The sequence below is a fragment of the Propithecus coquereli genome, unplaced genomic scaffold (genome assembly GCF_000956105.1).
Source record: "Propithecus coquereli isolate 6110/MARCELLA unplaced genomic scaffold, Pcoq_1.0 Scaffold128, whole genome shotgun sequence".
Classification (NCBI taxonomy): domain Eukaryota; kingdom Metazoa; phylum Chordata; class Mammalia; order Primates; family Indriidae; genus Propithecus; species Propithecus coquereli.
Window position 1 is genome coordinate 269,839 of NW_012136969.1, and position 26,334 is coordinate 296,172.

Genomic DNA, 26,334 nt, shown 5'->3' on the forward strand with positions numbered 1-26,334 from the left:
TTTTTATTTACATAAAATATATTTAAAATGTAACTTTTTAAGGGTAGCATTAACAGATACTTGGTGCTTCTAAGCTTGTAGAATTAAATATACATGAGGATTATATGTGCTTTGATAGAGGGCTTTTATTTCTTTAATATGTATTTTGGCTCCCAAGCCTGTTGGGCACTCCCTCTTTATAAGCACCTGGCCTAAAGAAAGCATGTAGGCTGAGTGCAGTGGTTCATGCCTGTAATTCTAGCACTCTCGGAGGCCAAGGCAGGAGGATCGCTTGAGCTCAGGAGTTCAAGACCAGCCTGAGCAAGAGTGCAACCTTGTCTCTACTAAAAACGGAAAGATTAGCCAGGCGCAGTGGCATGCGCCTGTAGTCCCAGCTACTTGAGAGGCTGAGGCAGGAGGATTGCTTGAGCTCAGGAGTTTGAGGTTGCAGTGAGCTATGATGATGCCACTGCACTCCAGCTGGGGTGACAGAGTGAGACTCTGTCTCAAAAAAAAAAAAAAAAAAGAAAAGAAAGCATGTATTTTGTAACTGCTTTCTCCTCCGGGCTGCTGTCACCCACTTGAGTCCCATGCCCTTTTCCAGGCAAGTGACATTCATTCATTCATCCATCCTGTTTGCTCATACACCATTCACTTTCTACCTACTTGTGCCAATTGCTGTCTGAGATGCTAAGAACACAGGCGATTAAGACACTTAGAGTCTAGTGAGGGAAACAAACATGAAAAAATAATTAGGGCAATGTGACAAATGTTAGAATATGCAGTGTAAAGTGGGAAAACAATGAGAAATGTCAAACTCTGGAAATATGGCTGTTTCCCTGCTTAAAAACTCATAAGAATGTTACTCCTGATTTATGTGGAATGTAGAGTTTGTTCTTATAATGGAATTTCCCAAGGTTGCTTTTCAATTCATTCCATTTTTACTCCATTCTGGGAAGAATGTTCTCACTGGATTCAATCAGTTTAGTGACATTCATGTACCTCCTCAGACTTTCCCATCCTTTGAGGGGACCTTTTCCGAAGTTTTACCAGGCTGCTTGATTTGAAGTTCCGTGCTCGTAGCCCCTTCTTAGAATGCGTATGATTCCTTTGGTTTTTAAATCCATAGATATTCATGAACTTTATAGAAAGTTTTCAATGAAAAGATACATTTTTATTGCCAAGATAACATATATAACTCCTTACTAAGTTTTGATAAAGGAGTCTTCTTTAGAGTAAAAATTTTAAAAATAAACTTCACAGGTTCTTCTTAATGTATTGTTTCTGGTTGTTTTATACTCCATGAGAATTACTAGTATTTGTGTGGCTTAATTATGGCTTTTTTGGGAAATTTTCATCGTTGCTACTCTGCATGTCTCCAAAGTTCCAGATTTTCTCTTGCTAGGATTATAGGTAAGAGAGTATATTCTCTTTGCTGTAAAAACTTTACCTAAAATGAATGGTTTCCTACTAAATTTCAGGTGCTAAAACAACTGACTTTTTTTTAGTTGCTTTTTTCAATACTTGAATTCATTTCTGTTTTATGATTATTTTCTGTACAAGCAGTAAGGGTGGGAAGCAAAAATATAATATACTTTCCCTATCTATATGTTGTGTCTCTCAACTTTGAGCAGGACTGTTCAGATGTAATCACTACCAATTGTTAGGTGACGATAATTTGCTTAGTGAAGCATTGTGACTAGGGTGCCCAAAACCACCAATCATATTGACATCCATTGATAGTTTTAAAAACTGTTTTTTTAACTCCTGAAAATTTTTTAGCAGTCTTAAAAAGTTATACCATTGTTATTTTTAAACAGCTTCAGACAGTTAGACCATGGTTATTTTCCCTTTCTTCTAACTTCTTGTTTTCACCTTGCTGAAAAGCAGAAACACTGATAGTATGCCACTAGGGTGAATGTTACTGTAAGCAAGATCAGACAGTCTCAAGGCAGTGCAGAAAATTTAGGATAAAAAAGAACTTGGTAATAGGTATCTCTCTATATGGCTTGTCATATAACTGAAGAAGAAATCCAATTGTGGTGTATTTCTTTCTTTTTTAAAAAAAGTGTTTTCTCCTCCAATCACCTAAACCATTCTATATAAAAAAGGTTGAAAAATGATAAAAGAAATAAAAATCCCTGTAGTCCTTTCACTCAGAGATAACCACTTGGGGGGATTTCTATTTGAATATCAGAATGGGCAGCGTCAGCTTCAGTGACCAAATAGCTTCAAAATTTTACCTTTGTGGAGGTTCTAATCAGCTATGTGTTATAAGCCACTTTACAAGGATGTTGGAAGACATTTTGATGCAGGCAGATGCTTTGAATCCATTCTTAACCTTTTGGATCCCTCAGACAGCAAAACATATACTGAGAGTTTTCAAAGCTAACGAGAATAGAGAGTTATTAACAGTGATGAATCAGTTCCGTGGTGTTCCTAGGCAACTTGTGAGGGACGTGGAAATTGTGCAGAAGCTATCTTGGAAAGGCAAGGATCCCAAGACAGTGAGGCTACAGTCCAAGGATACTGGAATCCGAGAGTTCCCACTGGGTCCCAGGAGGGTAGCAACACTTCGTGGCTGTTCTAGAGCTGTGGTCTTATTAATAATGGTCTTCTTAACTGTTGTATTTGACTAGGATTTATAAAATGTTTCTACGTGACAGCTGCTGACCTGGTGCTAGGGATGAAACAGTAAACAAGATATAGTCTTTATCCTTATGGAACTTTCTGTCCAGCAGGGAAAATAAACATTGAGCAAATAATGATAAGCCTGTGATTGCTGAGAAGGAGAAGTGCAGAGTGCTGAGGGACTGTGTCAACAGGAGGACTTGACTTAGTCTGATGAGTCAAGAAAACCTTCCAGGGGAGGTGGCTTTTAAGCCCAAGCCTGACAGATGAGTTGGTATAAGTTACGCCAAGAGCGGGAAGAAAAGCACCTCAGACAAAAGAAACTGCTTATGCCAAAGCCTGGAGATGGGAAAGCATAGCGTTTTCAGGAAAGAGAAATTCAGTAAGAAGAAAGTGGCTTGGGCTGGGCAGTGGCTCATACCTATAATCCCAACAATTTGGGAGGCTGAGGCAGGAGGATCACTTGAGCCCTGAGTTTGAGGTTGCAGTGAGCTATGATGACACCACTGCACTCCAGTCTGGGCAACACAGGGAGACCCTGTCTCAAAAAAAAAAAGAGTGGCTCATGAAGAAGCTCAAGAGACAAGCAGAGGCCATGTCGCTTCATTCAAGAGTCATCGTTTGATGGAAACACTGCAGCTCCCTGCCCTGAGGTCACTCAGGATCCATGGCCTCTGGCTGACTGATTTCTAGTAAAATTCCAAATCTTGCACCAATGACTTTTGAACACCAGAGATTTAGTCGAAGTTCTCTACTCTCTGAAACATGGGTGAAGAGAAAGACCTCTCCATTCCTACATTAGTCAGAATATCTGTCTGCAGTGCTTTGCCTAAAACTGTTAGAGAGCTGAGGAACTCCTTTATTAGCCAGTCTAGATGCACTCAGCTGAGGAGAATTTCTGCCAGTAGCCCCAAGACTACTGGGAGGCAACTGGGAGACAGTCAGGGAGACGGTCTAAGTTGGGCTGGAGGCATACCAGCCCTTAATTAGAGAACATAACATTTCGTGAATGACAACATAAAATTAGAGAATATAAAATGTTGTAAATGAGGAAAAAGTGCCCAATGACACTAATTACTCACAGCTTCTATGATCAAAGATGTTTCACTATTAATCTCTATTTTTATTATTACATCATTTTCCTATCCATTGGTAATCACTGAGCTTTAAGTTGTTTAATACTCTAATACCTCAGACTCTTAAAAATTGTTAAAATTCTGAATTGCATCGATACAGTATTTCTGTAATATCAAAGGGAGCAACAGCAGTTCTATCACTTACATAGAGATGTGTTTTTATATTTTGGGATGTTCAGGAATCTGACTTAACTTTAATTATGGCAATCAATTATATAAGGTAATAAAGCATCTTTCAGCCCATGCAAAATGAATTGCCTTTTTAAAAAGCCCAGATACTTCTGGGTTAAAAACAAGCAACTGGGACTTTTAAGGAAGTGGAACATAAACAGCAGTGACTATCCTCAGACTTAATGGTTTGAATACACTACATAGCAATGCCAGCAGAAGCCACAATGAAAAGGTAAACTGAGGACTTGGAATTATAGCCATTATATTTTTTAAAATAAAATCTAACTTCTTTTCCAGTTTTTCACCAGTAAAAAAAATGGCATGAACACATTATTGGAACAATTTTTAACTTTAATTTCAGCGAACGTCTGAATAGAATAAAGAGAAAATAGTACTGTTGCAAAATCAGAATAGAGGAATTGAGGGAAAATGTGATGTTGCAGTTTTGGAACTGGAAACAGAAACAACCTATAAGGCCCCATAGTGCCCTACAAAGAGTTCGGGCTTTGGGGTAGACTTTTGCCTGGTCATTTCATAGCTGTATTCCTTTCAGCATACAGATCATCCTCTCAGATCCTCAGTCTGCTCTAAAATGGGAGACTAATTCTACCCAGGTCATAGGGCGCTTGTGAGAATAAAATGAGATAAAATATATAAAGTAGCTGCTAGTCCAGTATCAGAAACATAGCAGGTGTTAAGTAAAAGGAGCTGTAATTTTTTGAGGGGCAGCCCAGCTTAAATTAAAGCAGGCCAAAACCCATTGCTGAACCAGGGGCAAGCCCAGCAAGCTCTGCACAGGAACTTAATGAAAACAGAAAAAGCTGAAGAGGGAAGAACAAAAGTTTTAAATTGGGAAGAAATAAGGAGCAGTGAATGAAATAAATTCAAAGGAACTGAAACTCCAAACTGAGGCGAGTTTCTGCCATGATAGAGGAAGGGGTTCCTCCCTTCCCACCCTCCCTCCCATCCCCAGCCCTATTCCTGCAAAGGTAATGAAAACAAGGAAAGGCTCAAATATCACAGCTGCCAGCTGAGATCATCCCAGAAAGCTCTGCACATGTTCAACCAGGAGAAGACTCCATTATCTTCCTGAAGGAATGTGAGCAAGGGGTCTAACCTCGGGCCATGCTAATGGAAAATGACTTGAAGTTTATCCTAAAATAAATGGTTGCAGTGTGTGTCTAAGATAGCATCAATGAAGTCTTTCCTAGATACAGGGGTGGGAGTGAGAACATTGCCCCGAAGTATACAGAGTCTATCAAATGACTCATCCAAGAGAGTGGAGAGTTTCTCTGGGTAGATGGTTTGTGAACAGGGATTACCCTCTGCAAGGATCTTTTTACTTTTTACCTTTGATTACATCTCTATGGAATGTGCCACAAACCCTTGTATTTTCTTAAACAGAATTGACTGGGAAGTTATAACCGTGTCTGAGTATCTTGGGCTTATCGTCACAAGCATCAGTAAACTGCTGCAGAGATGGTTGTGGATGTAAGATGGGACATTGAGTTAGATGGGTTTAGCTTTAGCTCATCTTAGTGTATTTTCCTGCGTACCGTATTTGCCCCATCTGCTGCCCTTACATTCTTCAGATCTATACTTATCAGTTTGTCTTTACTGTGACTCACTGATGCCACTGGGGACCATTTTCTCAGTTGTCTAACTTTTCCAGCACTTCTCAGCTTTAGCATAAAAAGGCTACCTCTTAAGGAGATCATCAACCAGTCAATCTTTCTGTGAACTGACTAATCATAGGGTGCAGCCTTCTGGCCAGTAACACTTGGACGTTTTCATTGTTGCTAGGTAACCAGGGGTCTTTTATTCACTGCTGAAGTCAAATTCTTAAATTGGTTTGAGCTTTTTGTTGTTGTTTGTTTTATCGTGGTTTTTAACTGTTTTTGGTTTGAGTTTATAACCATTGCTGATGCTTGGAGTGCTAGGAAGCAGGTCTCCAGGTGAATGTGATTTTACTGTACCATCTCAGGTTTGCATTGGGTGGTGACCATATAAAATGAAATTTAGAGTTAATTTAAGGCTTCAACACAAAGAACCACTACTCTGTGGAAACAAAACTGTATCCATACAAATGCTTTGGAAAACTCCTTGATTTAATTGGATGATACCAATTCTGTTATAGAATCCCAAAGAAAATTCTAATTCCCTAAGAGATAGAAGGCTTACCCCAGAGGCCAATGCTGCAGAATTAGCTGGTGAGCCTTCATAGACTCAAAGACATTTGACTTTAAGAACTTTAAGTTTATAGCACAGGTAAAACGAGAAAGGAAGAAATAAAGACTTTATAGCATTGAGGAGAAGAAAGTTAGGATGAAGACTTATTTGTGTAAACAAACAGGCTCCTGAAGAAATTGATGTAAGTCCTTGGGTCTCACATCTGCCAAACTAATGTGTCTCCTCCAAACTTAGAGAAACCCAGAGGGCATGAGAGAATTATCTCGTTCAAGTTGTGATTCCAAGTGAGGCAGAAAGCAAGCTGAATATAATGCATCTGTGAGTAGAAAGTTTAAGCCATATTAGATACAGAATCTTCTGATGATCGCCAAAGGAGGCGGCCTGACTCCATGGTGCAGGGAGCTACTCTTTTATGTTACCTGTCCCTCCTGTTGGGAGGTGGGGTGGGCGTCCATGCATAGCGTGTGGAATTATAATCATGCCAGTTCTCCATCTCTGGACTGGTGATTTTTTGGGTAGACATCCAAAGCCATAGGAAAAATGTAGAGCCACAAAACAAAGAAAACATCCAGGACAAGGGCAGGATTATGATCCTCAGTCTCCTCCTGCAGTAGAGGAGGCCTTTTGATCCCCTCCTCAGGTATATACCTGAACCAGGTGGACTAAAAGAACTAGAAGCTATAAAAAGCCCCCTCCTGAGAAGTTCCCTGAAATGGTTAGTAGCTGATTGTCACACTAAGGAAATAATAAAAACCATGTTTCAAGTAGATATTGACTCACCTTAGTCATCTGTGAAGACAGGAATATGGCTGTTCTATCTTGGGGGATGAGGCAGGAGATGAACATGTAAGTCTTATCAGATGCACAGAGCACAGTTAAGAGTGGACACCACACTGTAAGTCACATTGTAGCAATTCCTTATCTTTGGGGGAGATTCTTGTTGGCAGGGGGTAGTTATGGTGGTAGATCTCTTTCCTAAGCCCATTTGCCAGAAAATTTAAAAGAGACGGCGTGCTTTGTGGAGGACAGATGGTGATCACAGCAGAATGCCCAGGAAAAGCAAGTTTCCACTCATATGAAAACTTTAAAAAGTTTAAGCAGAAAAAAATGACATTTCTTTTAAATTATATTTTTAACTTTAAAAATAAAAGAAGTTTCATGAATTTTTCCCTTTGAATTGAGAAACCCTTCAGCCATTCTCCAAAGATTGGTTAATGAAGTATGTGGACCAGGATATTTTCCATATCACTAAATTTAGCCATGAATATTTGCCTAAAGTGTTGGAGGATATCTGAATCAATTCCAGTTGTGTCAGGTCAGTTCCTAGAGTCAGGCCTATCTTTAATCTTAGTAAATGCTCATTTGAATTTAAAGAGGCCGAATCATTGGAGAACAAATGGAATTTAGGCACATAACCAACACTTTTGAGATAAAGAAGAAGCCATTAAAGATTGGAAAGTGCCTACAATGCAAGGAACCAGTCATTTGGGTAGTTAAACAATAAAAATAAAATAAAACTGCTGAGGGGAGAAATCTGTTTTCTAGTTTAGATGGTTATTTGGCTATTGTTTGGACTTTGGATAAATTCAGGCTTATTGGTTAAAAATTTACTTTATAGGCCAGCTGGCAAAGCTTGAATTAAATGCTGCAGGCACAGCTCTGGAAGCTTAGTACTTCAGATCTTTAAGCATTATTCTGGAATAAAGGCCAGTAAAAATAGGAATTCTATTCTTCCTCTGGACCAACTCACACTAAGTGAACATAATGTTCATAATTTCTGTCGAGACAGTAATTCCTATTTGGAAGAACTCATTGTGCTGGTCATGTTCAGAGGTTTGATAAAATTAAGTTCATTGCTAGGTAATTGGTGCTGATCACATCTAAGGCATGGATGGAAATGGCAGCATTGGGACTGGAAGGAGGGGAGACTGAATAAACATGGAAGTATCCCCTATCCTCAGTTCACTTATTGGAAAGAAAAGGATCATGAAGCTGAAGAACCCTTCTTACCCTCTTTCGAGTTAGAAGAAGCCATGTGGATTGTGGGGAGATGGGGTTTATGAAAGTTATTTTAGGTAAATAAGATGGGTTGTCGTCCACTGAAATTAGCCTCTACCATCACTTCAGATAAGGTGTTGAGAAGAGGTTGGTAAGTGAAAATTGAAGGAGAGTTTTAAGGTGGACGCTGTAGGTTTGGGATATGGAGAACTGCCACGTCTAGATCTAAAATTACATTCATGTGCTGAATAATGATGTCTCAGTCAACAATGGACTGCATGTACGATGGTGGTCCCATAAGATTATAATGGAGCTATATAATGGAGTAGGCTATACTATATAGGTTTGTGTAGGTACACTCTATGATGTTTGCACAGTGACGAAATCACCTAATGATGCATGATGTGTTTCTCAGACTGTATCCCCATATTAAGGGACGCCTGACTGTCCATTAATGGGATTCTATATGACAAGTCAGTCACTCACATAGAATTCTGTTTTCTTTTTCCATTTGCTCCAAAAGTGTGTTTTTCAAACTTTCTGTGGATACCCAATCTGTGTTCTTGTATCTTATTAAGTATCTTGAAGCACATTGAAGATTGACAATTTAAGATTCCAAACATGGGTCCCTAGAGAAGTGGACTAACCATCAAGAGAAGATGAGGAGTGCTCCAAATATTCGTGTTGCTGTGGCTTAAAATTAGATACATAGCTTGTGACAGTCATAGAAGGTGCCATCCAGAGGGTCTCAGGGTGCTGGCAGGAGCCTACCACTAGCGATGGAGATGCCTGCAGCTGTGAGGCATATACTAATCTCCTCTACTTTGAGTGGTGCTTTAGGCTTTTCAGGCATGGAACTTTTCCTCAGTCCTCAAAACTTAAGCACATGTTGGCAGAAGAATGAAGAGAAAAACCTAATGTTTTGTACTTACATTGATATCATTCATTTCTTGTGTATCATCTGGAGTATGTAGTTAGACCAAGAAGAATCTATTTTAATACCTAGTTGATTAGTCTTTTGACTAATTAAAGCTCTTCTCTGGTAACAAAACAACACCTTCTTTCTTTGTACATACATTTTTCTTCTCTCTTCCATTGTATGGAGAGTGAAGTAAATGAAGTCAGTATTCTTTACTAATAAGCCACCCACCCAGCATACTTTAATATTGTGTTATTCTGGGTAGGGGGGCTTCCTGTAAGCTTGTATGACTATACTAGTACAGTGGTCCCCAGCTTTTTTGGTACCAGAGACTGGTTTCGTGGAAGACAATCTTTCCACAGATCCGGGGGTGGTTGGGGGTGGGGGTGGGGATGTGGCGCTCAGGCGGTGATGTGTGGCCCATTTCCTAACAGGCCACTGACTGGTACTGGGCTGTGGCTCAGGAGTTGGGGACCACAGGTTTCGTGGATCCTCCTAAGGGCTTAAATTGTAGCTAAGGAGCAGCTGAGTGGGAGCTGATGAAATAGGAACATTTCAGAAGGCAGGAAATATTAACTGCAATCTAATCTAGTATAGGGTTTGAGAAACTGCTTTTGTAAAGGGTCAGATAGTAAGCGTTTTAGAGCTGTGTGACTGTCACACACAGTCTATCACAATCACTCAACTCTGCCACTACAGTGCAAAAGTAGCCAGCCGTAGATAATACATAAACAAATGAGCATGACTATGTTCCAGTAAAACTTTATGTACGCTGAATTCCATTTAGTTTTCACAAGTCATGAAATAATTCTTCTTTCAATTTTTTAGCCATTTGAAAATACAAGAATCATTCTTAGCTCGCGGGCCGTGAGTTGCACTGGGTTGTGGGATGTAGTTTGCTGACCCCTGGTCTAGTAGTAGAAAGGCTTAGAACTTGGAAAAATTGGTGCTGTACATGTTTCTTTTCTCTTTCTTCCCTTATATAAAAAGATGCCATCAAGCCATGCCTCTCAGGAACAGTATGCAAACAAAATTAGAGAAGGGATGCATACAAATGCCTGGTATTTTTAACACTTGTTCATTGGAGTGACAACACTTTAAGCTAACTTCCTGCTGTCGTTGTTTTAAAACTGTACTGTACTCTCAATCATCTTTCTCTAAATAATGGAAGGCTGAGGGTTTTCTCAGGATATTGCAGGAAGAAGAGAGATGGCACTCCTATTTTGTCTAAATATTTCCTGGTTTTCTCTCCTGGTTTATTCCTTAAAGTTCTGATACCTTTTCACAACTTATTTTCACCTTTTATTCAGTCAATTTAGTAAGCTATTGCTTTGGATTTGGCAGAGAAAACTAAACGAGAAGTACACTTTACAGAAAATAGCACTCATGATTTCCTAGGGCAGCTGGAGTCTAGATGCCACACAAGTGAAATTAATACTGTTTTATTTTCCTCTTTATTTCTGAATTGTGGCTCATGTTATTTGCAGGTGAAGGCAGTACATTAAAGTCTTAGTAATTAAGAAGAGTAAATTGTACACTTGTGTTTCCTTGATTAGTTTGAAAACAGTGTTACTCTCAAATTGAAAATGCATTAATGTGTTTTCAGGTTGTTGATAGCCACTGAAATATCTGTTATTTACTCTATTTAAAAATTTCAGGTGGAAAAGCCTGGCAGTGGTGGCCAAGATTTACTTCTTTATCCAGCTAAGAGAAAGCAGCTTCTGAGAAGTGAACTGAACACTGAAAAAGGACCTCCATCCCCGCTACCTGCTCTCAAGCAAACATCACCATCAAAAGGGTGTTCAACAGTTATACCAGGAGACTTTAAAGAGAAAGTGGCAGAGCTGCTGGTGAAATACTCAAGTGGCCTTTGGGCCAGTGCACTCCCAAAAGCATTTGAGGACATGTACAAAGTGAAAATCCCCAAGGATGCCTTAAAAAATCTTGCCTCACTTTCTGATGTGTGCACCATAGACTACATTTCTGGAAATCCCCAGAAGGCCATTCTCTATGCTAAACTTCCATTGCCCACTGACAAAGTCCTAAAGAATGAAGGGAAAGCATGTGGTGATGGTGATATCAAGGCTATGATTCAACAAGAATATTTGCAATTAGAAGAAAATATGGCTGAAAATGCCGATACCTTTATGGAGGACATAACAGTTCCTCCTTTGATCATTCCGACCGAGGCATCCCCATCTGTGTTGGTGGTTGAGCTGAGCAACACAAATGAAGTGGTTATTAGGCAAGTTTCATTTTCTGATTCTTTAGGATCCTGGTGTACTGTTTTCACTTCACTATTCTTCATTGGATGCTAACAGTTGAAAGAAGAATAATATATTCTTAGTTCTAGCATGATTGTGAAGTATATATTCTTAATATTTGTTAAATGTTAAAACACAGTTTGTTAAAATATACGGTTATTCTTGTGAGAAGAAATTACTAACAACTTTAAAAATTGGAATGATAATATGAACTTGAAAAAAATTTATGTCAAAAGCATGCTGGTAGCTATATATGTCAAAAGCTATACCTAGTTCATTAAAAAAAAAAGTCCCCCACATAGTAGATAATACTATTTAATCTAGGACTATGTAGCATTTCCTAAAAGTCAAAATAGCTAAAAACTGCCTTCTTCATATAACACATCAGATTAGACCTTGGACCCAAAGGTACTCTGGTCCCTTGAGCCTTTCAGTATCATTGCCTGGAAGAAGGGGAGTCATTGCCTAACTAGCTAATGGTAACTGGAATTCAAACAATAGTCCGATTCTAGGCACCTGACTTGGACTTTTGGAGAATATACAGAATACATAGAAAATATAGAAAGACTAAAATTTGCGGTTTCCAACTCAGGAAAAGAATGGGAACCTGTGTAGTAGAACCTCTGGAGGCACCAGGCCTGGATGTGGCTGTGGCTGTACAGATCAGAAAAAGGCTGAAGCAGAACAGAATCCAGGCTCCTTCAACCAAAATGGCCGTATTGTTTGGGCTATCACTACTCCAGAGACCCATAACTGAGCTGGAAAGGCCCAAAGAAAGACCACATAAAATAATTAACATCTTTCAGAGTTCAAAAATATGAAAGCTGTTCCGTTTGAGCAAACTAAGTCTGAGTAGATAATAGAGTGAACCTAGTATCTTCAGATGCTCAAATTATAAGAACCTATGGAAGCTTTTAGAGAGGTCCTGTTTTATATATGGGTCGTGCATGTATAAAGCTTTTATTCTAAGATGTGGTGTGGCCTGAAGATATAAATAGGTTGCTGATAAGGGATAGGGATCCCTTATGGTTCACTAATATATTGAAGGAAAGGAAAGATGTAGAGGGGTACATTTGTAACTTTTACCATTTAACATTGTAAGAAAACCTAAATCTACGTCCATGGCAGGATCCTTTGGTATCTGTTCCCAATGTTCATTGGTTCCTTTGAAGGAGACCAAGTGCCCAGCACTGGAATGGATCAATCATTATTTCTGATGCTCTTACCAAGGGTTGGCAGGAATCTGGATCAGTTCTAGGAATTTAGTATGAGTGTTCTAATCTATTCCAGGATGATTAGTTCCAGGGTCTTCAGATTATTTAACCCCTTTTTTCTGGTGTGAATTTGAATCCTGGTGTCAGCATTCTACATGTTCAGCAGGGTGGCTGACAACCAGCAAGCATATTGGGTAATGTCTGCCATTAGGTTGACCCTAGGGCATTGGCTCCTACCCCACCCAAGGCTTGGCAGACCCTGAGCCATGTTGTGTACCCACATCTTCACCCAGGCAAGCAGTAGGCACCAGAAGCTGGGTCTGTGGCTGATAAAGGGCCTGGAGGGGTGCTGTGGCAGAACCCTCCTGTCAAATATGGGAATTCATTGTCTCTTTTCTCAAAAATTAACTTTGTGAAACTTTGTATGTATGACATCCCTAAATTGGCCTATGCATCATTCTTTGCCTCTTTGCTAAGGTAATTTGGGAACAATGTATGATGACCTCTTCCCTGCCACTACCTACTCTCATACTAACTGTAACATCACTGCCCTCACCCAAGCTGGGCAGCCATCCTTCTCTGTTGGCTGCTGTAGAGTACAGGAGCTTCCTGCAGATTCCAGGCCACTTCTCATCACCTTCCCCACCCTGGCAGGAACCTGTGCTCAGCAGGCCACCACGTCACTGTCACCGGCTGCAGCCCAGGCCTCTGCCAGTTGAGTGTCTAGGGCTATAGCAATGCCACAGGGTGGCTTCTGAGATTCTAGGTCCTAAAAAATGAGCACTTTAGCAGAGTTGTAGAGTGCAGCAGAATCCTAGGCAGTGCCTTAACATTTGCAAAGCTCAATAAATTTAAATGATCAACCCTCACTGCTCTGGCCTCCAGACCTCGCTTGGTGTCTCCATTTTCCACTTCTCTTCCTCCCTTTCCCTTCCCTTCCCTTCCCTTCCCTTCCCTTCCCTGACTATTTCTCAGCCTCTTCCTCCCTGAGCACTCCCTCACTGCTTACCATTACATTCTCTCATTCTCTGGCTTGTTGCCCAGTGTTTGCTCTGTTGTGTGGTGTGTTGGACCTCAGTCTTGTTTTTCACGATCTCCATAAAACCGTGTCTTCCTTTATCAAGAGATAACTGTTTACTAAATACATATGTTTTCATCCCTCTTGATGTAAGTCAGTCTGAGGCTGAACCAAAGATGACAGTAGAGAAAACAGAACAGCATAAATGAATTGCCATAGTTTTTCTCCTTCTGGGTTGCTTCATTTGTGTTCTCTTCTTTTAACTAACTCAGGTATGTGGGCAAAGACTATTCTGCTGCTCAGGAATTAATGGAAGATGAGATGAAGGAATATTACAGTAAGAACCCTAGAGTCACACCAGTCCAGACTGTGCATGTTGGGCAGTTGCTGGCCATAAATGCTGAGGAAGACGCTTGGTTACGGGCACAGGTCATCTCAACAGAAGAGAACAAAATAAAGGCAAGCACTGTTTACTTTGTCATAGCATTATGAAGGCAAAGGCAAACACCTGTTACTTGCCAAATGTAAATGTTGATTCTTTACGTTTTTCAAATGCAAATGCTGTATCCTTTCTAATCGTGTGTAGTTTTCTCTGGAAGTTGAAAAGATAGTAACTGTAAAAGATTATCTCTCTCAGCTTTCAAGTCAGTTGTAGTCATACTATCTTAGAATTTTAGTTAAAGAAAAAAATTCTTCTCCATGGGAGTATCCATAACCCATGATCTAATTAGGAAAAGGCACTTATTTCCATTCCCTGGATATATAATAAATGCTGACCAGAGCTCTGTGGGCCTCTTATCAAGGACAGTACTTTGGAGTGAGGGAAGCAGTATAGACCAGAGGAAATGGCATCTTTGTCTCCCTCTTCTGCAGCCAGGACTTATGTCATTCTTCAGGGCTGCTCCCAGTGTTGCCCTCTCTGTCCTCTTGGAAAGGCCAAGGGGGCTCGTTGGAGGCTCACTTTCATCAGCGGGCTTTCAGGCTTGGCCACGTTCCTGGTGGGCAGCCTCTGGTCCTTTGCCTCTTCTTAACTTTAGCGCAGAGACAGAGAAACACGGTTTCCTTGAGCCCTGTAGTGCCTTTGGGCCTCAGAGCTCCCCATATAACATGCAGAGGAGCTGTATGGTAGCTCCATTTGCCATGGGATAATCTGTACTTGTCTACTATTTTTGATGTGTCATTTCTTTCTGCCTTGGTGGAAACTGTGTTTGTTTTGAATTTGTCATTTGAATAATGAGCCTGGTACTTTACAGAGAATTTGTGAGGAGAAGGTCTTTTCTTTCTTGAGTGTTAAGATGTCTCCCCTTCTCTAAAGGGAAATGGAAGGAACATTTCCATCCATCCTGATGGGAAGGACACCATGTAGGAGGGTGACCTTTGTCTCTCAGTTCTGCCATCCTTATGTTTGTACGGAGGACTCTCAGGCTGTGAGGGGAAACATGTCTAAGATCTTTTGGTTTTCTCTAAGTTTTGCAAGCTGGGAAATATACTTCTGTTTCTACGGCCTCTGTTCCATAATATAAAACCTTATTCCATATGCCACTGTCAGCCCTGCCAATAATCCCACTTGTGTCATTGGGTGCAAATGACCAGTCTCTGAACCTGGCCTTACGTCCCTCAGTTACTGTCCACTGAAGCACAAGCACACATAGAAAGAGATGCTTTCTTTTCCTTACCTAGTTTGTTCAATAGGAGAGGTCCTGACCCTCTCCAGAAGTAAACTCACACTAACCACCCTTTCCCATTCACAGAGATATTTAGGAAATTCCTTAACCAAATCTACAGAGACACAACTTTTAAGTAATTTGATTGACTTTAAAAATCTGAAAATTGGAAAACGGTTTGGCAGATTCTTATAAAGTGAAACACTTAGCATATGACCTCTAGTATTTACACAATAGAAATGAAAACAGGTCCACAAAAAGGCTTGGATGTACATATTTGTAGCAGCTTTATTACTAATATTCCCAAACTGGGAACAGCTCAAATGTTCACCAATAGGTGAATGTATAAACAAGATATATTGTATTCATGTAATGGAATACTATTCAACAATAAAAAAGAATGAACTACTAGTGTGTACAGTCTCATGGATAAATCTCATAGACTTTGTGCTAAGTTAAAGAAGCCAGGCACAAAAGATTAATATTATTAATATATGATTCCATATAAATAATGTCTAAGAACAGATCAAATTCATCTGCAGTGATAGAAATCAGATCAGTGGTTGCCTGGGACAGGAGGTGCAGGGGGGCTAATTGCAAAGGGCAAGAGGGAACTTTTGGGGTTGGTGGAAATGGTCTATATGTTGATTACAGTGGTGATATATGGGTATATATATTGGTCAAAACCCATCAAACTATATACTTTTAATGGGTATCTTTTATTCAGTATAAATTATGCTTGGATAGAGTTTGAAAAATATCTGGAAAAAACTAAGGACCATGTTGACCACTGGACCAGCGACCAGTGCAGGGCTTATGATTAGTGGCTTGGGCACTAGTCCTGACTGTGCCTGTATTTGGTTGTTTGCCTTTGGAGGGTCTACTCCCTCCATTCCTCCAGGCCTCTAATTGATAAAGGGTAACTGTCCGTAAATGTTCCTAGATAAACTTCTATTTGCTGGCCATTTATTTCCCCCTGCTCTTAGTAAGTTCAGCAGAAGCTAAGCTGTTTTAAGGCATAGGGATTTCTTATGAAGAGAAGAACCATACATAAATACTAGAGACATATTAACAGTACAACAATGTCTGTGCTAAATAATGCAAGGATATCTCCCAGTCTGAAGTCTATAGGGCAGTCACTTGGGGGGCTTTCTTTCTTCTATACCTCCAATGTGGGAATTCAAGCTCTGGAGTCAGAAATACCTGAATTTCAGTCTCAGCTCTGCCATTTTTAACTGCATGGCCTTGGGAAAGTCATTTAACTTCTCTGATTCCTTATCTGTAAAATCAGATACTATCATCGTGTTAGTATCTGCCTGATGCACTTTTAGTCACTTTTTCACAGTTCTAGAGCAGGGGACAAGAGAGACAAGTCTTTGGTCTCAAGAAGCTTATATTCCAGTGAGAAAAGATAGATAATAAGCAAGAATGCAATAAATACACAAAACAATTTCAGTGCAATGAAGAAAATAATCAGGGTGCTATGATAGAAAATAACTCTGAAGGAAGGGATAGACAGCGTGATGTGATCTCATCTAGATGCTTCAAAAGTGGTTCTGGTACTGTTGTGGCGGATGGATTGTAGTAGGGCACAGAAGGGGAAAGTAACCCTGGTTAGTTGCACTAGCCAGCTACCTGGTAACCTGAATTGGGTGGCAGTGGAGATGGAGGTAATGGAGGAGATTCAGGCTATATTTGGAGGTAGAGCTCACAGTACACTAATTGGTTGGATGTGAGGGGTAAGCAAAAGGGAAGATTTGAGATGGCTGCTGGGTTTGGGGCTTGAGCAACTGAATGGATATTGGTGCCATTTGTTAAAATTGAGAGGTCGGAGAGAAGAACAAGTATGGAAGGCAATCAAGAATTTTGTAGGACCTATTAGGTTTGAGAATAGCTATCAGATTTCACATGGATGAATTTAGAGCTCAGGGAGTGGTTAGGGCTGGAGATGTATCAGCATATATCTCCACTGGTACCGGAAGGCATCAGCATATGGGTGATATTTGAAGTCATGGGACTAGATAAGATCACCTAGGGAAAGAAAACCCATAGAGGAGAGGAGGGGCCCAGGACCAGGTCCTGAAACACTTCAGCATTTAGAGGTGGGCATAAGAGGAGCAAAGAAGACTGTAAGGATGGCCAAAGAAGAAGAAAACCAAGCAGGTAGTGTCATGGAAGCCAGAAAAGGAAAGTGCCTCATGAAGAAGGGGGTGACCAGCCATGTCATTGCTGCTGAGAGTTATGGGCTGGTTATTAGGAATAAAAAAGGGAGCTTAGTATCTTGTGCAGTCTTAAGACAGCAGTGGCTGTAGCAATCTTGGCCTGACCTTGTTCTCCACATCCCCATGAAGCTGGCTGAGATGATTTCTCCCTTTATTTGAAGAAACCCTAGCTACTTGCTTCTCTTGAACTGACCTTTGCCTGGCAGTGGATACAGATTTCCTCCTTGCTTCCCACCTGTCAGGTCCCTGGTGAGTAGGAGAAACAGGAGCATGTGGTTACCCCCTGAGATTGGTGCCAGTTTGGCCTGACCCAGACGCACACCCAGGGGTGTCTGCTGGGTGTCCCTCAGTAGTGCTGGGAGACCTTTGGCCACTTGATGGTGCCAGAGAACCAGGAATGGACCGGAGCCCATGCCAGGATTATGAGCCTCCTGGTGCTGATCACAGGACATGACAGAGAGAAACTACTCAGCCTTCACAGAGCAAAGGACAGGGTGCAGTGAGAGCCACACTGGGCAATCCATGGGCAAGGGTTTTATAAACGCAGCTGCCATACAAGTACATGGCATCATGCTTAAAAACAAGAAAGAAAAGAAACAAGCTACAAACACTACAGAAACACTTTGAAGCATTTGGGGCAGTTATTCTTTTGTCTGTTCTTGTGCTAAGAATACATCCTGAATTTCCCAAGAATCATGATTTCACAGGATATATCCTGTTGTCAGACCATGTTATCTCCATTTTGGGTCTGGGAAGAGCAGAATCCAAGCTGTAGGTGGTGATGGCTATTAAAGGAAATGAGAGCTGCCTAACTCCTGAGGCCTATGAGAAGGAAGAACAGGTGCTAATCTAGGATTGGAGAAATAGACTTGTGCACTTAAATGGCCAACTGCCAGACATGGGACCCTGCCAACGATCTACACCTAAGACAGTGTTGAGTCAGATGTGCACTCTAGGGGATGATCTTTCTAATATGGGCAGACAGGTCCACAGGTCCACTTACCAGATGGTCAGGGAAAGGAGTTAGTGGTCTCTCTGCCTCTTTTTTTCCTTAGATTCTCTGCTGGGGAGAATTTTTGTTTTGTGTGGTTAGTACTATAATCTAAGTACTAAGAAGCTGACCTGTGAACTTTATTTTCCCGCAGAAAGTGAAAAGGGACCTGCCTCTGCATTTGTTGGTATCTCTTAGCCAAGCCTTTGCCCTGGCTTTTGTTGTTGTTGGGTTTTTTTTTAAAAACCATCATCTGCTTTAATTAGAGAAGCATACTAGGTCTTCAGCACTTTCCCTCAAATTTCTTAGTTATCATTCTAAACCACAGCTTAATGTTTCTAGATTTTATTTTTCTCAAAAAAAAAAAAAAAGTCTTTGTGTCTATATAGTCCTTTCAACTGCAGGTTCTATAAATACTCTTAAAAATAATATCTAAGCTCTTAGTGATCTATGCTAATGGTGAGAAAGAGTCATACAGATTCCTACAGACACAGAACTCTGTCCAGCAGATTTGGATCCTTTCATTGAGTTGGATGAAGGCCTAACCCAGCTTCACATCCCTGAAAAAAACAGGAGTACCTATTTTTTTCAGTGTAGAATTCCATGTTTTCCAGCCATGACATCATAGTTGTCATTGACAGAAGCATCTTGGCGCCTGGAAGCACAATAGCTGAGTGCAGCCATCACAAATGCTGCTTTGGGGATTAGAATCTGATAGATACCACAAGAATGATGCTCTCTCTAGGAACAAATGCTGCTGCCCAGGGAACAGGTAGAAGTGTGTGACTCAAGAAGAATAAGGAATGAAACTAGACCCTTATTTCTTGCCATATGTAAAAATCAAATCATAATGGATTACAGACTTAAATCTAAGACCTGAAACCATGAAACTACTAAAAGAAAACATTGAGGAAATGCTTCAGGACATTGGTCTGGGCAAGGACTTCTTGAGTAATATGCCCAAAGCACGGGCAACCAAAGCAAAATCGGACAAATGGGATCACATCAAGCTAAAAAGCTTCTGCACAGCAAAGGAAAACAATCAACAAAGAGACAGCACACTGAATGGGACAAAATATTTTCAAACTACCCATCTGACAAGGGATTAATAACTAGAATATATAAGGAGCTCAAACAACTCAATAGGGGGGAAAATCAAATAATCCAATTAAAAATGCACAAAGAATCTGAATAGATATTTCTCAAAAGGAGATATACAAATGGCCAACAGATACATGAAAAAGTGCTCAACATCATTAGTCATCAGAGAAATGCAAATCAAAACTATAATGAGATATCATCTCACCCCAGTTAAAATGGCTTTTATCAGAAAGACAGGCAGTAACAAATGCAGGCAAGGATATGGAGAAAGGGGAATGCTCCTACGCTGTTGGTGGGAATGTAAATTAGTACAACCAATGTAGAAAACTATATGGAGTTTCCTCAAAAAACTGAAAATAGAACTACCATGTGAACTACCATGTGACCCAGCAATCCCACTGATGAGTATATATCCAAAGAATGGGAATTCAGTATATTGAAAAGATATCTGCCTTCCCATGTTTATTGCAGCACTATTCACAATAGCCAAGATATGGAATCATCTTAAGTGTCCATTAATGAATTACTAGATAAAGAAATTGTGGTACCTATGGAATATTCCTGCCATTTGCAACAACATGGATGGAACTGGAGAACATTATGTTAAGTGAAATAAGCCAGGCACAGAAAGACAAACCTCTCAGTCATATGTGGGAGCTAAATATCAAAAACAATTGATCTCATGGAAACAAAGGTAGAATAATGGTGTCCAGAGGCTGGGAAGGGTAGCAGGGAGGGGAGGATAAAGTGGGGATGGTTAATGGGTGCAAAAATATAGTTAGATAGAATGAACAATGTTTGATAGTACAACAAAGTGACTATAATCCAACAATAAGTTAGGGTATAGTTTAAAATAACTAAAAGAGTGGAATTGGAATGTTCCTAACACAAGGAAATGTTAACTGCCTGAGGTAATGGATACCCCAATTACCATGTTTGGATTAATTCACATTATATGCCTGTATCAAAGCATCACACGTACTCTATAAAGATACACAACTATTATGTACCCATAATAATTAAAATTAAATTAAAAAAAAAAGAGAGAGTGATACAGGCATTATGCTATTAGTGAAAGTGGGGGAAGGGGCTGGCAGAGTTGGCAGAACCAGATAGATGTGCCACTGAGAGATTGGCAGCAGCAAGGCAACAGGGCTGAGCTGTCTCACAAAGGGGCGAGGTAGGGGCCTGGGGCCTGACCAGGAGCCCTGGTTTCCTTGGTCTCAGCCCCAGCCTTTCTCATCTGGGGTAAGTCAGGGGAAATCTCCCCTGACATTTTCCAGGCACCTGTGACACCACTGACACTACTTAACTTGCTGATTATGGAATAAAATGGAGCCAATTAAATGTATATCAAATGATTTTTTTTAAGTGAGGAAGGAGAACTTTGAGCCTAAACATTGTTGGGTTTTTTTTATCGTTAGGTATGCTATGTTGACTATGGTTTTAGTGAAAGTGTTGAGAAGAGCAAAGCATACAAATTGAACCCGAAGTTTTGTTCACTCTCGTTCCAAGCCACAAAATGTAAGCTTGCAGGTAAGAGGAATTTCTTATAAACTCTCTCCATTTGGATAGGTTATTACCACCATACTCTTGGATGCTTAAGTCCTAAAATGGACTGGGTATCTCAAGGTGTTACAATGTGTTATTTCTTGAAAGATTTAAATAAATTTGTATTTAACATGCTCTTTGTAAGATGTGATCATTATAAGAATGTTTCAATGTTTTTATTATATTTTATGTTGTATATATAAAAATATATTTATTATAATTTATTATAAAAATGTCTGTTGGTCATCTTAAAGGGTTTTTTCTTGTTCTAACTTGCCCTAGTAACAGTCGATGGCCCTGGATCATGGGATTTGATCAGTCCCGTTGTTCGAGGTGTTGTGAGGTGACCCTCAGCCCTCTCCCACTGAGATGGACTGTGGTGGTGCTTGCGCCTGACACCCTCCCGTGCCCAAGCATGAGTTTGGCTATAGGTCATGTGTAGTATCTTGTATAGTCCATATATTACTATTCTTTTCTTTCCTCCTCAGGGAAGCATAGAGGAATGCACATGTAGAGAGTGACATTATAGGGATAAACTTAAAGTGTAGAGGACACAGTGGTCATATGACGTTCATGATGAGGAAAAGGCATTGAAATATGCCTCATGCCATGGGAGCTCGAGCCAAATGCAGAAAAGGATCATAACTCTTTCATGAAAACTAGTCTTCTGAAGAAATAAACTCCTCCTTCCCAGTCAGGATGAGTCCTTATGTCACAAGAGCTGAATTTGACTCTATCTGTGAGATAAACCTGAAGAAATTTTAAAAGCCTAGTAGGAACCTGTGGGTGTTGGTTTTGGAAAGAGCATGACAAGAGTTAGTATGCTGAAATGAAGGCTTTGAGAAAAGCTACAAAGTTATGTGTCTGGAGAACAGAACAAGAGGAGAGTAGTTCAGGAGGAGTCTAAATTTTAGCTGATGGGTTTAAAGGGGAAAAATATAGAAATTGGCACTTTGGCACCACTGGGGGAAATAATGAGCTAGCTTTCATTAGTTCGCTAGATTAACTTAGAATTGTCAGATATATGATATATGGAATTACAATTTTCAAATAATGTAAAGAATAATTGGACTACAACAAAATTCACCTAATACTTGTATTATGTTAAAACATTAATCTTTCTTTGATAAATCAGAAGGTTCTTTGGTATTCTTAGGGTCATAATAGTATAATTTAAAAAGAAACAAACAATAGTGCTTGTGTAAATTTCCAAGTATGTATGTTCATTTTATAAGAAAAAGAATTATATATATTTAATTAGAAAATGAAAAAAATCAAGGGTAGAATTTGAGGAAGAACATTACAGATTCATGACTGGCAGACAGGATAGCTTCTTATGTGTATTAGTCTTTTTGTTTGAAATATACATGTGTATATAAAGTGAAAGCTGTTTCTCCTAAGGTAGAAATTCTTATTGATCATCAGTTTTTCTTCTTTTTTTAAGATTGCCTGCTTTAGTATATCATCCAAAAGGGCATTCACATTATATTTTTTAAAACCTAAAGAGTAAGGCATAAAAGATTATAAAATAAAGCTTTCATATAAAATTTAACAATTTTGTGTTAGATTCATAATTTTAATAAGTGGTCAAGACAGATACAATCTATCCATCCTAAAATTATTTTGCTAATTAAGTAGAAATTGAAATATTCAATATTTTTCAGGATTGGAAGTTCTAAGCGATGATCCTGATTTAGTGAAGGTGGTTGAATCTTTAACTTGTGGAAAGATCTTTGCAGTGGAAATACTTGACAAAGCTGATACTCCACTTGTTGTTCTGTACGATACATCAGGAGATGATGATGTCAATATCAATGCCACCTGCTTGAAGGCCATATGTGACAAGTCACTAGAGGTTCACCTGCAGGTACCACTGCGATCGCCATTCTCATCTGTTACACATATTGTATGAAAGAAAATCATCAGAAAAGAATGTTATAAATTTTAGGCTAACAAATGAGAGAGACAGATTACTTATATATTAAGGGAAAAAAGGAGAGGGGGAGCTGGAAGGGGGAAAAATGCCAAAAAATTAACAGTAATTATTTCTTAAGAATTGGATTTTTTATTTTCCAGTTTCTACAACAAACATATATTGATTTTATATGAAATTATTTTTTCTTTTATATATAAATATATATTTTTCATTCCAGAGAGAGGAACTGGTCAGTTTCCACAGGTAGAGAAAGCCCTGAAATTATTCTATAAAGATAATAAGGGAAGATAATATAAAAAAGGGAAAATCAGGTCCATGAAGATGTTTATTATTAGTTTTAGCATTTTTAAAATGTGAAGAACATAAATGCCCCAAAATAAGGAAACCTTAAATGATAGAACATTCACTCTAGAGAATAGGATGAAATGTTTAAGATGATCATTTTAAAGACTTTGTAAAAACAATGGGAAAAATTTTGTTTTAGTAAGTAGAACAACTGCAAATTGTCTTTATATTATGATTTGACTAAAAATGGCTAAAATTAAATATTTACTTTATTATAGTATTTAAAAATTACAAAATTTTATGTGGCCTGTGGACATAGGTTAGAAAGTAGACTGATAAACCAGTTGATTTTGTGAGAGTTTTTTATTTTCACTTTTTTTAATGTTGCAAAAACATGGTTTATGTAATAATTATTTTTCTAAATAAATGGGGACAAAATTAATGTTAAGGATATTCTTAGCTTTTCAGACAATGGAATGTGATAATGTATGCAGAATGTCTATTTTGTGCCCAACACAAATAATACTAGATATTCCTTTTGAAAAGAAAGGAATCCAAATTAGTTTTTTACAGTTAAGTTACAAATTTCATTTCATCCTATCTGTCCTCTAACTTAGAAGATTTTAAAATGCAAAAACTTTTAATGGGATATTTAGGTAGATACCCCTTAGGTAGGTGAGAGCTGCATTCTGTTCTCAACCATTCTTGGGGTGTCTTTTGTCTATTCTAGGTTGACGCTATGTACACAAATGTCAAAGTGACTAATATTTGCTCTGACGGGACACTTTACTGCCAGGTGCCTTGTAAGGGTCTAAACAAGCTCAGTGACCTTCTACATAAGATAGAAGACTACTTCCATTGTAAGGTATGGTGGAATATCATCCACATCTAAAATTAGCCCTAAAATTACAAACAAGAGTGGTTCACTAAATTATATAAGTATGAATAATTTTTTAATAGTTTGAGGTAGAATCTCTAGAATAGTAAGTAAGAGCACCAGACTTCAGAGCTTTAAAAGAATGTAATACCATTTCTGCAGTGTAAAATGAAGGAATAATCGTGTGTATCTATAGGATTGTCATGAGGACTAATTGCAATACTGCTTAGCTCAGAGCCTAGCATATAGTAAGTGCTCAAACAATTGGTAGATTTGTTATTTATAACAGGTAGTTGACAATCCCATGATGCAGTTGCCTGTGCTTCTGTCTGCTAGAGCCAGCTGGCTCATCTGCCTCAGGCAACAGAGAAACCTTGGAATTTAGGAGACTAATACTTGCTTTCTTAATTCTGCCCTTATCTTCCTTCTCAGGCATCAGTCCCCAAGCTCTTTATGGTCCCTGAGAACCTGCTGCCTGGTAAATGTGGTTCTGCAGTTTAAATTGTATTAATAAGCACTTTACACTTTAATCCTAGTATTTTTTTTTTCTGAATCAAGATCTGTAGAGGTTTTGTTTTAAGTTTCTGAAGTGGTTTGCTTATGTCCATTAGGACATTATATTCATAATCCAGAAAATGCTGTGGTTTCCAAGTTACTAAACCCTACTGCCTCTTAAACCCTGGCCCCCTCACCCCTGGAAGTGAATCCTTCTCTCTACCCTACAGAGCACATCGGGTACCTCAGGGCACTCAGATTCAGCTTCACATTGTAGCCATTTGCCTTACTAGAGTATAGGCTTATGATGCCTTAACAATTTTCTACATCCCTCACAGTACCTAATCTAGTGTTTTACATAGAATGGGTATTCCAAAATATTTGCTGAATCAGGTTAAACCTGCATTCAGACTACAGTCTGGAATTGAGGCATTAGATATATAGCTTTATCTTTTTTGTGTTTCAGATGTCATCCATATTTGTGTGTGTGTATATATCTCAAGGTCATTACTGAAGTTGAATTTGCTAGTCTGTCTCGGAGAAATCTGAGACACCTAAAGAGGCCGACTCCAGTGACTCATTTGTATGGATGTTCTCATAAACTGTATTGGTGAAAAAAGCACTCTTGATATTTTCTAGTTCCCTGGTAACCCAAGTGGAGACATTGCCTTTGGGGAGAGTAGAAACATTCACCCTGTACAGAAACAGACCATGAATAGGTCCCCAACATCAAGCTACAGCAGAAGAGGAAGATGAAGAGACCTACAGCTGTGACTTGCTGGGGTTTCACTGGCACTGATATACATATTTGTATTGATAACATTTGTTTTGGAATTAAAATCTTCCTATCTTTGAATCTGAATGTTAAAAGATGTTAATAGGCCTTACTGACTGCTAACCCAGCCTCCTCACTTTTCAACCATGCTGCTCTCCTGCTTTTTTGGCAGATTCAACACCTCTCTTCACGTGTAACTTGTGGAGCCAGGGCCTAAATGAATCACACTGACCTCTATGCTAACATTTTAGACATTTTAATAGTGCTGTTGTATGAGCCATGTACACGTAGAGAGAGTAAATCATTGACGTCAACAAATGCATGAGTAACAAGGCAGAAGTTTTATAACCCTGGTACATTTGCTGCATCAGTGCAGTGCACTCCTTGGAGGGAAAGGGCTCATGGAAGTCTGATTACCTGTGGGTATGACAGTCTGCCTATGCCACAGCAATCTGTTTTTCTAATGGTGTAGCAATATGCTCTTTGGTAAGAGTAATAAAAATACCGTGTTTTTGTTTTGTAGCACATGACCTCTGAGTACTTCGTTTCATTACCCTTCTGTGGGAAAATCTGCCTCTTCCACTGCAAAGGAAATTGGTTACGAGTAGAGGTAAAATCAGTCACTTGACTTTTTTTTATCTTTTGTGAAATATTTCAAGTAAACAGGATTTTTATAAAATGGAATAAGCACTCATGGACTTATCACCTGAGTATGAAGTAAAACATGACTAATATTGTTGAAGCTCCCCATTTACATCCCTTCTTCTCCCCCTACACTGAGGGTGAATTTGGTGTTTCTCATTCTTGTTTATTATTTGTTTATAGTCTTACCATTATTTATAACTATTCACACATACTTTTACTATATACTTTTAATATTTAGATAGTAGGATGTAGAAATGAATAGGTATATAGAA

At 39.2% G+C, this 26,334-nt stretch overlaps 1 protein-coding gene across 1 annotated transcript in view; it reads left to right on the forward strand.

Annotated features, from left to right (window-relative positions):
• The window catches only part of TDRD7 (tudor domain containing 7), a 58,266-nt gene that overhangs the window by 13,690 nt on the left and 18,242 nt on the right, over positions 1-26,334 (forward strand). Inside the window, exons 6-11 of the mRNA XM_012638260.1 lie at positions 10,683-11,269; positions 13,793-13,979; positions 20,923-21,034; positions 22,714-22,916; positions 24,001-24,135; positions 25,941-26,027. Coding sequence (XP_012493714.1) covers positions 10,683-11,269; positions 13,793-13,979; positions 20,923-21,034; positions 22,714-22,916; positions 24,001-24,135; positions 25,941-26,027 — 1,311 coding nt within the window. The remainder of the gene's footprint in view (positions 1-10,682; positions 11,270-13,792; positions 13,980-20,922; positions 21,035-22,713; positions 22,917-24,000; positions 24,136-25,940; positions 26,028-26,334) is intronic.